The sequence below is a fragment of the Microtus ochrogaster genome, unplaced genomic scaffold (genome assembly GCF_000317375.1).
Source record: "Microtus ochrogaster isolate Prairie Vole_2 unplaced genomic scaffold, MicOch1.0 UNK6, whole genome shotgun sequence".
Taxonomy (NCBI): Eukaryota; Metazoa; Chordata; class Mammalia; order Rodentia; family Cricetidae; genus Microtus; species Microtus ochrogaster.
The window spans coordinates 13,505,240-13,516,483 of NW_004949104.1; the positions used below are offsets into that span (position 1 = coordinate 13,505,240).

General features: G+C 53.0%; 1 protein-coding gene and 1 non-coding gene across 2 annotated transcripts in view; both read left to right on the forward strand.

Annotated features, from left to right (window-relative positions):
* Positions 1-11,244, forward strand: part of Zmiz2 (zinc finger MIZ-type containing 2) — a 17,604-nt gene that overhangs the window by 458 nt on the left and 5,902 nt on the right. Inside the window, exons 2-12 of the mRNA XM_026788705.1 lie at positions 5,993-6,157; positions 6,633-6,746; positions 6,825-6,939; positions 7,277-7,479; positions 7,686-7,869; positions 8,064-8,324; positions 8,531-8,710; positions 9,225-9,302; positions 9,434-9,602; positions 10,242-10,386; positions 10,460-10,911. Coding sequence (XP_026644506.1) covers positions 6,697-6,746; positions 6,825-6,939; positions 7,277-7,479; positions 7,686-7,869; positions 8,064-8,324; positions 8,531-8,710; positions 9,225-9,302; positions 9,434-9,602; positions 10,242-10,386; positions 10,460-10,911 — 1,837 coding nt within the window. The 5' untranslated portion in view covers positions 5,993-6,157; positions 6,633-6,696. The remainder of the gene's footprint in view (positions 1-5,992; positions 6,158-6,632; positions 6,747-6,824; positions 6,940-7,276; positions 7,480-7,685; positions 7,870-8,063; positions 8,325-8,530; positions 8,711-9,224; positions 9,303-9,433; positions 9,603-10,241; positions 10,387-10,459; positions 10,912-11,244) is intronic.
* LOC113458183 lies at positions 6,347-6,479 on the forward strand. Its single transcript, XR_003378607.1, has one exon. It is a non-coding gene; the product is annotated as a small nucleolar RNA U109 (small nucleolar RNA).

Genomic DNA, 11,244 nt, shown 5'->3' on the forward strand with positions numbered 1-11,244 from the left:
CCAGGCGGAGGTGAGCGGGCTGGATGGCGCGGGGCGGCGCGGGGCACCGCAGGCAAGTGCGGGCGGCGGGCGCGCAGGTGCGGCAGGTGCGGTGGCAGGTGCGGCCGGTCCCAGGCGCCGGAGGAGGTTTCGCCTCGGCCCGGCTCTGCCGCCCACCTGCGGGTACCTGCCCCCTGTGCCGAGTCGTCGGGCTCTCTTACCCATCCGCTAAGCCTTTGTTGGGAATGGCCCAAGGGTGCGAGTGGCCTTTGGGGGGCCTCTAAGCGGAGGAGGCTGGTGGGCCCTCATCCCAACCTGTCGTTCCAGCTCTGGAGCCGGGCAGGCTCACCTTCACAGTGCGCCCCTCGGTTCCCACTTAGGTGCTCTCCATCTGGGTGATGGGGGGGGGCGGTTGGAAGCCGTTAGTGGCCCCAGGAGGAGCTGCGCGGCTCCTAGACTGAGGACGCTGACCTGTCAGTCCCTGGCTAGGTTTTTGACGGGAACACCCTTTTCCAAACTGAAGCTCAGGAACGAAGGTTCCCTACTCTCCCCTAGATTTTTTGTTCTCCTTGTACCCTGAACACCATTCCCAGGTGCCCAATGCCCCCCCCCCCGCAAGTATCCCGTTCCGTCAAGGTATCCTGTTCTTAGCACGCAGTCCCTTTCTGACCCCATCACCTGCCCCGCTCGCCCCCCTCCCCTTACCTCCATCCTCCCCGGGGTTCTTTTTAGTAGTTAGAGACAGTCTTTGGTGATGTCTATAACTCGTTTGTGTTATTGCAGAAAATAACAAAATAGCACCGTCACAAATGTGACCTGATCTGAGACCACGGTGAATGTGGGTAGGGTGAACACGTACTCGCCACCAAGTCCTGGCAAAGCCAGCACCAAGGGCATCCCTTGACACTTGAGAGTGGTAACAGGGGAGGGAAGCTTAACCTTACTCCCCAGGACTGACCTCAAGGGTCCTGATGTGCTCCCAGGGGAGTAGTTACAGGCTGGAGGGATAAAGAGGATAAACAGGTAGACTTCGGAGAGACAGGCCCAGCATGTTGAGGGAGCATCCTGGTTACCAAGATTGATTTCTAAGGGCTGAGGACATAAAGGTGGCCATATCTCCTAGAATGGCTTCCTGATCCCTGTTCTAAATATTGGAAACTGAAGTCAGGTTTTGGTTGGACTATTTATCGGCATATGCTCATTCTTGAAGTCCGCACACTGGGGAAGTATTGTTGCCTTACATACAGAGCAGGCAGGACCTCCAAGCCTTCTGGGCCCTTAACTATGCTTCTTTGATACTAGGGACTGCTTCTGCCACACTTGAGACCTCCTCCCCCACCCCCACCCCCCATGTCATGTGATTTTATTGCATCGCCTTGAACTCCTCTAGGCTTAAATGATCTTCCTGCCCCAACCTCCTGAGTGGCTAGGACCACAGTTTACACACCTCACCCTTTCCTGGGACTTCATTTCTCTGGAGTCTTTAGATCCTAGTTTCCTTTTTTGTTTATTTGTTTTGAGACAGGGTAGCCTGACTGTCGTGGAACTCCTGTTAGACTGGGCTGACCTTGAACTCTGAGGTCCCACCCGCCCCTGTCTCCTGAGTACTGGGATGCACCACTGCAAGGCAGATCCCACTTGGGATTTGAGTTGAGTTGAATTTCTTTTTTTTTTTTTTTTGTTTTTTCGAGACAGGGTTTCTCTGTGGCTTTGGAGCCTGTCCTGGAACTAGCTCTGTAGACCAGGCTGGTCTCGAACTCACAGAGATCCGCCTGCCTCTGCCTCCCGAGTGCTGGGATTAAAGGCGTGCACCACCCCGCCCGGCTCTAGGTCTTGTTCTTCAGCTGCTGAGAAGGGACACTTGGGATGTGACTCTGGGACACCTGGAAAGCAAGTTCTCTGGAGCTCTGCCTGAAGGGAGACATGACTTGACCTCCAGAAGACTGCTCCTAAACTGACTTGAAGTCAGAGCAGCTTTGGGGGACCTGCTTCCAGCTGCAGGTGGCACTTTGAGAGTTCAGGCCTCTTTCCCAGTCCTGTCTTGGAGGTAGGAGGTGGGGTCTACATTCATGGTCTCCCTGTAGTCAGGAGCAGAGGGTCCACTGGATACCAGATCTGGAGTCCTAGGTCCTCCTGCAAGGCCTACAAGTTGAAGGTGTGAATTCCGGAGTTTAGCAGGAAGTCCTCCGAGCAGAGACGTGCTTAGGGGGAACTGGAAGTGTCTGTGGTCTCTGTCCACAGCAGAGAAGCATTGTGGGTGGAATTCCCCAGGCTCCTATGATGTAAAAGGCTCCTGTGGGTGCCTTCCCACCCCACACCTGTCCTTCTCTCTTCTCCCCCAATTCTGTGCACTTCCTAGATGAGATCTCTCAAACTGTGGTCAGGTGTGTTAAAGATACAAGGCTCAGGACCCAGAGCCTGCTCTAATGACCCTGGGTGGGGCCAGCAGCCTGTCATACCAGCTAACTGGGATGTTCTGATGGTGAGTGTTACTGGTTTAGGTGACTTGAAATGAGGCAAGGGCTCACTTGCCTGCTTCCCAGCCAGCCTGGTGCCCTCCCAGTGCTTGGGACAACAGAGTGGCTCTGGCCAACCTAACCAGGTTTGGATTTGAGGGGAGGTTTGGCTGTTTCTGGTGGTGTGGTTTTGGTTTTTTTTGTTTTTTTTTTTTTTTTTTTTTTTTTTTTTTTTTGGTTTTTTGAGACAGGGTTTCTCTGTGGTTTTGGAGCCTGTCCTGGAACTAGCTCTTGTAGACCAGGCTGGTCTCGAACTCACAGAGATCCGCCTGCCTCTGCCTCCCGAGTGCTGGGATTAAAGGCGTGCACCACCATCGCCCGGCGGTGTGGTTTTGTGGTAATGTTTTTGTAATTAAAGTTGGTTTTTTTGTTTTGTTTTTGCTTGTTTTTTGTTTTTTGAGACAAGGTTTTTCAGTGTAACAGACTTAGCTGCCCTGGCTGGCCTCGAACTCACAAAGGTCTGCCTGCCTGTGCCTTCCAAGTGCTGAGATTAAAGATGTGCACACCGCTTGGCCTTTTTTTTTTTTTAATTTATTTATTGAGGCTCACTGTGTAACCTAGGCAAGCCTTGGATTTGTGATCATTTGCCTTGGTCTCCCAGTTGCTGTGATTTTATGTAGGCACCACCATACTAGGCTAATCTAGAACTCATTTTCTAGACTGACCTTGACCTTCTGGTCCTCTTGCCCCCACCTCCTCAGTGCTAGGGTTTTAGGCCTGGGCCACCATACCCTTGTTTAGCTAAAGGTTTTGTTTAGATAGCGATAATTGTAGTTGTATCCAATATTTCTCTGTAAGAAATATTGCAGAGAGTCTTTGTATCTCTACCCAGTTTCCCCCAAATGGTAACATTTTGCAAAACTGTAGTACAACATCAGTCTTGGACAGCTCATTGCTACAGTTGGGAGGAACCTTCCTGTTTTGTGTTTATATTCACACCCGGCTTCCTTATACTGAAGTTACAGTCGTGGAAGATCATCCTCCCTGCCCTCCCTTTAACCCCTGGCCACTGTTAACCCGTTTACAATTTCCCTAATTTTGGCAGATAACGGACAATATAGCACCAGTGATTTGCTTTTTGCACTCAGCACAGTTTCTAGGAGATTTATCTCGAATAGGTTGTAGTGTGTTAGCAGTGGTGTGTTGCTTTTGGCATCTGGGTTGTGGGTGTCCTACACTGATGTGACTGTCCTTCATTGAAGGACACCTAGGCAGTTTCCAGTCTTTGGATATAACAAATAAATATTCACATACAAGTTTTTCCACTTAAGTTGACATTTCTCTGAGTTGACATTGCCCTAGAGTTGCTCTGTTGTACTGTGATAGCTGTAAGCTTGGATTTACAGAAATGGCCAACTTTTCCAGAGTAGCTATGCTATTTATGGTCCTTGGGTAATGTCTGTGAGGTCTAGTTTCTCCTTGCCAGCGTTTTGTGATGTCACATTTTGTCTCAGCTGTTCTTCTGCATGTGCAGTGATACCTCCTCATGCTTTAACCTGTGTTCCTGACAAGTTGCCGAGCGCTTGTTCTTGGGTTAATTAGCATCTGTGTTCTCCTTGGAGACGTTTATTCATGGTGTTTTGCTGATTTTTCTATTTGGATTTTGTTTTGCTAATTAAAACTTTTTTATATATTTTAGATGCCCCCTCATTTGGAACAGGTGGCTTGCTTTTAGCAAATCTTTCACAGAAAAGTTTTTAATTTTGATAAAGCCAAGTTTATCTTAATGGATCATGCGTTTTGGTGTCAAATCTAAGAGCTTTTTCCTAGCTTAGATCCTGTAGTTCCTTTTACCTTTCTCTAAACATCTTATAGTTTTCTATTTTACATTTAAACCCAGGACCTAGTTCATTTTGATATAGGTATGAATTGGTCGTCTTTGCAGTACAAGGATTCGGACCCAGACTCTGGTACATGTTCCTGTAGTTGCTCTGCCACCGACCTGCATGCGGAGTTGCCCCGTCGTCTTGTTTACCGATGGAACTCCAGTTGTTCCTGCACACTTGTTCTAGATGTCCTTCCCCCCATGGGTTACTCTGGTGCCCTGGGAGTGCTTGTGTGGCTATTTCCCCATCTTTATTCTCTTCCATTAAATTATGCTGCTTTCTTTTTTTTTTTTTTTTTTGGTTTTTCGAGACTGGGTTTCTCTGTAGCTTTGGAGCCTATCCTGGAACTCTCTTTGTAGACCAGGCTGGCCTCGAACTCAGAGATCCGCCTGCCTCTGCCTCCCGAGTGCTGGGATTAAAGGTGTGCGCCACCACCGCCCAGCTAATTATGCTGCTTTCTATTAAAAAATAGATCCCAATTCCTGACATCCACCTGGTTGTTTCAGGCCCCATATGTCAGGTCTGGGGAGGAGGACTTGTCGTTGACAAGTTCCTCTTCCCAGGATCAGGCAGTAGCTACAGGGATGCCAACCTCTGCTGCCAAGCTGGTACATCCTGGCCTCTGCTGCCTAGGCAGGACTTGGTTTGGGAAAGGCCAGAATCAAGTCTGGTTGCCCCTGGGGGTTAGGGGTCAGACTGCCATAAGTGGGGCTTTTTTGCCCCTGTTGCTGGGCGTGGGAAGGATCTCCGGAAGCAGGGCCAAGTCCACAATCCCTGTCCTTATTTTCTCTTGCCTGCTCTGGGGCTGTGTGTGTAGCTTCGCTCTGCAGAGCCTCCAGGTCTGTGGTGAGCTCTGAGTGAGATCCTGGTAAGCACATAGGAATGTCTGTCCCAAGGCTGAGTGGGTGCTGGGGTATCTCTTGTTCCCCTGGACAGGAGGCTTGTGAGTGCTGAGCTGCAAGAGGGAACTCAGCAGATTTCAGCAGGTTTCAGAAGGTACACATGTCAGACATACAGCCTTACTATGGCAGAGGGGTTCCGGACAGAAGCACCCAGCCTTACCTCAGGGTGCCCTGAGAAGTGCCTGGCATATGACTGCTGTGTCCCTCTAGTAAGACCAGGCAGAGGTAGGCATGCAGGTGGTTCAGGGTATGCGAGGACCTGAGGAAATGAGACTCTGGGAAGGACAACAGTCTGAGCCTGTTTTAAGAAGGTGCTTGGTCGTGGCAGTGTGGGAGACATGACTGGAAGCCTCCTGGAGCTGTGGCCACTCCGACTCAGGAGCTACATGGGAGCACAGACCTAGCACCAAAGCAGTAGACTTCCGGTGTTGGCCACAGGTCCCCTGTCCACCAGCCACTGCTGCGGTTTTCTGCAGATGAAGCCCGGTTGGTCCCGTCTTGTAGATGTGGTTTAACATGCTCTCACTATCGCTGAGAAACTTAGTTACATCAGGGGCCTTTGTGTCTGCGGATACCCAACCCCCCCACACACACCTGTTGTACTGTGTATGTCACTGCCCTGTTGGGAACTCACTAGTGTCACAGATGGGTCTGTTGGGAACAGGGCTGCCTGCTTGGCCCGATACTCCACAGTCACCCACTCCCCTATGTCATCTGGGTCAGTTTGAGGATCCTATAGCCTGAAGCCCTTCTGCTGCTCTCTTGATAGGAAAAGCCTGCCAGCCAGGAGCTGGGCTGGTGCCTGTGTCCTGCCTCAGCCGTGTTGGTACAGCCTCCCCAAGGCCAAGCTGGTGGATGGATTGCCTTTCCACATCTGCTTCCTGACCTTGCCAGCCCCTGCCTCAAAGGACACTTTGGCTCTGCTCCCTCTCAGGTCTCTGGGCTGCCCAGGGTGGGTGAGACTTTGAGTAGGTGCTACCCTGATTGGCCCTCAGCCCTCCACTCCAGGAACCTGCAGAGGGTCCTGACTTTATGTGGGTAGAGTATGGGAAAGGGTGTATAGAGCGTTTGAGATCAGAGCCCCCTTTCAGGGTCGGTTCAGCGGCTTAAGATGGCAGGGCCCTCGCATGCAGACATATGGGCCCCTCTTTTGTTTGTGAGTAGGAATGTATTCATAACATGCTACATTGTCAAGGAGTTCTCAGGGCTACCACCTTAGAGTAGAGGTTGAGTAGTTGTATATTTCTCCTACATTAAAGGAAAAAGGAAAAAAAGATGGGAAGGCCCTTGTTAGAGTTACTTCGCACCGTATTCTAGGCTGACATCGACCAGCCCTGCCTTTGCTCTGTCCATTGCTACTGCAAAGGACTCTTGCTCGGCTAAGCTCTTGTCCTCTCCCTCCTGTCCAGCAGCCGGAGCAGCAACTCCCAGAGAAGTTTTGGCACATCGGGCCTGTAGGCTGCTCTGTCACCAATGAACCCCATGAACCCCATGAAACCTGCCCTGCCCCCTGCACCACACGGGTGAGTGTGGGCTCTGTGGCCTGCCTCTAGCAAGCCCTGGGCCTTCTGACCCCACCTTACAAGCTACTCTCTCTGTAGTGATGGTTCATTTGCATATGAGTCTGTGCCTTGGCAACAAAGTGCCACTCAGCCAGCCGGGTCACTGTCTGTGGTTACTACTGTGTGGGGAGTTGGCAACGCAACTCAAAGCCAGGTGAGTATGCACCTGGGCCCAGCTACTCTAGCCCTCAGAATCTAGAGCCTTGGTAGTTGGTGCCTCTGCCATCTTAGGGCTACAGGGACTGACTGGAGCTCAGGCTGGGGCTTCCTGAGAGTCTCAAATCGCTAGGTGCCTTTCTTCTGTGTTGTCATGGGATGCCTTCCCCTGGCTGGCTCCATAGACCACCCTAGTCAGAATTGTAGACAGCTACTCTTCCCATCCCAGGTCCTCCCCCACTTGTTAGGCTTCTCTTGGCATCTAACACTTCAGAGCTATGTCTTGAAGACAGTGGTTTGGCTGGTTCTCTTTGGTGACTCCCACTTCCTTGTAGGTTTTGGGGAACCCCATGGGCCCTGCAGGAAGCCCCCCTGGTGGCTCTATGATGCCTGGTGTGGCAGGTGGCAGCTCTGCCTTGACCTCCCCGCAGTGCCTGGGACAGCAGGCGTTTGCTGAAGGTGGTGCTAGCAAGGGCTACGTCCAGCAAGGCGTGTATGGCCGCGGGGGCTACCCTGGGGGATCCAGCTTCACCACTGGGTAAGCAGAGCCCCTCACCTGGCCAGGGGCTTGAAGCTGTCAGCCTGGCAGGTGCTGCCAAAGGGTTGGATATTGCCTGTTGCTTCCCCACTAACTCCAGTAGCCACAGTGGAAGGTTGAGAAAGAATGGAAGAATGGGCTCCGGAGTGCTGTGTGTCTCAGAGCAAGCTGTCATAGAGAGTGAGACAATCCTATATCACCTGCAGGTATGCAGGTGGCCCTGGAGGCCTGGCCCTCCCCTCACATGCTGCGCGGCCCTCGACAGACTTCACACAAGCAGCAGCTGCAGCTGCTATGGCTGCTGCCGCAGCCACCGCCACAGCCACGGCCACGGCCACTGTGGCTGCCCTGCAGGAGAAACAGAGCCAGGAGCTAAGCCAATATGGAGCGGTGAGGCCCCTCAAGTTCCTTCTATGCGGTAGCAAGTAATGGGTGGGCTTGCAGGACTTGCCACAGTGGGTTGTGGGGACAAGTGTGGACTGTTGTGGGACCTCATGAAGCCAGTGGAAGAGGCACGGGAAAGGAGAGAGGGCTAGCAACCGCTGAGAGCAGGTCTGGACCATCCCTCTTCTTTCTCCTCTCAGATGGGAACTGGACAGTCTTTTAACAGCCAGTTTCTGCAGCATGGTGGTCCCCGAGGACCCAGTGTACCCCCTGGCATGAACCCTTCTGGCATGGGAGGAATGATGGGCCCCTCTGGCCTCTCTTCCATGGCCATGAACCCTGCCCGGGCAGCAGGCATGACACCCTTGTATGCAGGACAGCGACTGCCTCAACATGGGTACCCTGGGCCTCCTCAGGCCCAGCCATTGCCCCGACAGGGCGTCAAGAGAGCCTATTCAGAGGTGAGTGTCTTGATTGCTCAGTGTGGGGTCCTAGATGATGAGTCCCTACCAAGTAGTCCCAGAGTTATGATAAGGGTGGCTTCTGCTGTGAGAGAGAACTACTGTGCCCGGCAGGATCATGAAGACACCCCCCATCTGCCAACACACATACAACAAACAGCTTCCCCCAATAACTCTTTCTTTCCTTGGGCATCGCTTCTTCTCAGGTGTACCCTGGGCAGCAGTATCTACAAGGAGGCCAGTATGCAGCCAGCACTGCCCAGTATGGTCCTGGTCCTGGGCAACCCCCTGGCCCTGCCTCCTCTTACCCCGGACACAGGCTACCCCTGCAGCAGGCCATGGCCCCTTCCCTGTCTGCACCTGGCTCCACAGGACTGCACTACAAGGTAGGACTGGCTCCCATGGGCCTGTGCTAGCTTGAGTGTCATGGGACTCAGTGGGGACCTTTCGGTAGACTGGCCAGGGAATTTAGTCAGTGTAAGAACAGCTCTCAGGGTGTCCAGTCTGATTCTGTGGTCCATACATCTATGTCTCTCTGTGGATATTTGGTGTAGGGAGCAGCAAGCAGACTTCCAAGCCGTTCTGACAACCTCTGCATTCACTCCTTACCCATCTACCCCCACATCCTGACTCCTGTCTGGGCATAGGGAGGGTGAGCATACCTCACTGGAGCCTGGGTAGGCAGAGTAGCATGATGAGGTGGAAAAGGGAAAGACTTAAGGGCCACTCCTGTTTCTTTAGTATTACTTTATGAGCTCAGTGATGTCTCTTACAGATTATAGGGAGTGTAGACAATGCACAGATCAGCTCCTGTGTGTGGTGCAGACTCTAGGATCGGGCCTAGGGGGTCAGTGGGGGGCAGGCTGGAGCCCCAGGCACACTCAGTTTTCTTTTCCACAGCCCACAGAGCAGTTCAACGGGCAGGGCGCCAGCTTCAACGGGGGCAGCATCGGCTACAGCCAGCCTGGCTTGAGTGGGGTACGGGGCTTGGCAGGGCGGATGGGCTGGGAGGCACACGAGGCGGGCGTGTGGAAAGAGGGGTGCTCCGTGAGCAGACTGCCCTCCCACTCTGCCATTCTGCTTTGACTGTTTATGCTCAACCTCTACAGCCTTCCCGTTCCATCCCTGGTTACCCCAGCTCCCCACTGCCGGGGAATCCCACACCACCCATGACGCCCAGCAGCAATGTTCCCTACATGTCCCCAAGCCAGGAAGTCAAGTCTCCTTTCCTGCCTGACCTCAAGCCAGGCCTCAGCTCTTTGCACCCATCACCCTCTGGTGAGTGTTTAAGGACAACAGCCAACATGATACTTGGGTGGCTGGGGTAATCAGGACTCAGAGAGTCCTACAGGGAAAGCCCAAGGCCCAGCTTCATACAAAGCATAATGGTTATATATCGGGCCCCTGCAAAAGCTAACATCCTGCCGGGCAATGGTGGCACACACCTTTAATCCTTTAATCCCTGTACTTGGGAATCAGAGGCAGGTAGATCTCTGTGAGTTCGAGGCCAGCCTGGTCTGCAGAACTACACAGGTCAGGGCTACACAGAGAAACCCTGTCTCGAAGAATAAATAAATAAATAAATAAATAAATAAATAAATAACTTCCTAAAACTTTGCATTGAACCATAGGGCGATGGCAGGTGGCCCAGTCTGAATGTGCTTTCTAGGTTGGGCGCATGTCCTGTGTCTGTTCAGAATGTGATCCAGACTGCTAGATGGCTGAGGCAGGACAAAACATGCTCACTGGGGGCCCACTTTGAGTAGGGACACTAGGAGCCCAGTGAGGGGGCATCTCAGAGCCCTCTTGAGAGTTTCTGGCAGGGGTTAGGTTAGAATTTGGGGCTCTAGGTACAGAAGTGTTCTTTGGGGCCTTGGAAGGGTACCAGACTCATGGCCAGCATACCTCTGCCTGCAGGAAGTGGTCCTTGTGATGAGTTGCGCCTGACCTTCCCAGTTCGAGATGGGGTGGTCCTGGAACCCTTCCGCCTGCAGCACAACCTGGCTGTGAGCAACCATGTCTTCCAGCTCCGAGACTCTGTCTACAAGACTCTGATGCTGAGGTGAGTCCCGCTACCATCCTGCCCCTGGGCCCCGGCTGTACGGTGTGGGCTCCTGTCATCCTCTTCCCTCTAGGCCTGACCTGGAGCTGCAGTTCAAGTGCTACCACCATGAGGACCGACAGATGAACACCAACTGGCCAGCATCTGTGCAGGTCAGCGTCAATGCCACACCCCTCAGCATCGAGCGTGGAGACAACAAGACTTCGCACAAGCCCCTCTACCTGAAGCACGTGTGCCAGCCAGGCCGCAACACGATCCAGATCACTGTTACCGCCTGCTGCTGCGTGGGTAGCCTGCGGGGCTGTGGGTTGGGTCTGTCAGGGTTCAGGCTGGGGCCTTCAGAGACCACCCAGACCATCAGCTCTCCTGTGGGCTTGGGAGCTTGTGGGGGAGGGTCTTTGTCCTTGAAGAACAGGTGTTGCTTCTCATGTCTGCCCTTTCAGAAAAGGGAGCCAGGAAATCCACCCCGTTTCCCAGTTAGATTGCATTGGACAGATTTAATGCTCATGTTAGATATATCAGAAAGCTAAGCGCAGGAAGCTCATGGGAGATGTGCCTGCCGCCTGCCCTGGCCTGGGCCTCACCAGGTTCCAGTGGACAGGATCCTCAATAACCTTGAGCTGCAGGCTACCAGGAGCCACCGCAATGGAGGGCCTGGAGATAGGGTGGCTCAGATACCAGGTCATGTCAGGAGAGTGGGTGTGACAAGCAGGAGACTGTGCCAGGGACTTGAGGTGATTGTGTTTTGACAGAGGAGAAAACTAGACGTGAGCCGGGCGATGGTGGCGCACGCCTTTAATCCCAGCACTCGGGAGGCAGAGGCAGGCGGATCTCTGTGAGTTTGAGACCAGCCTGGTC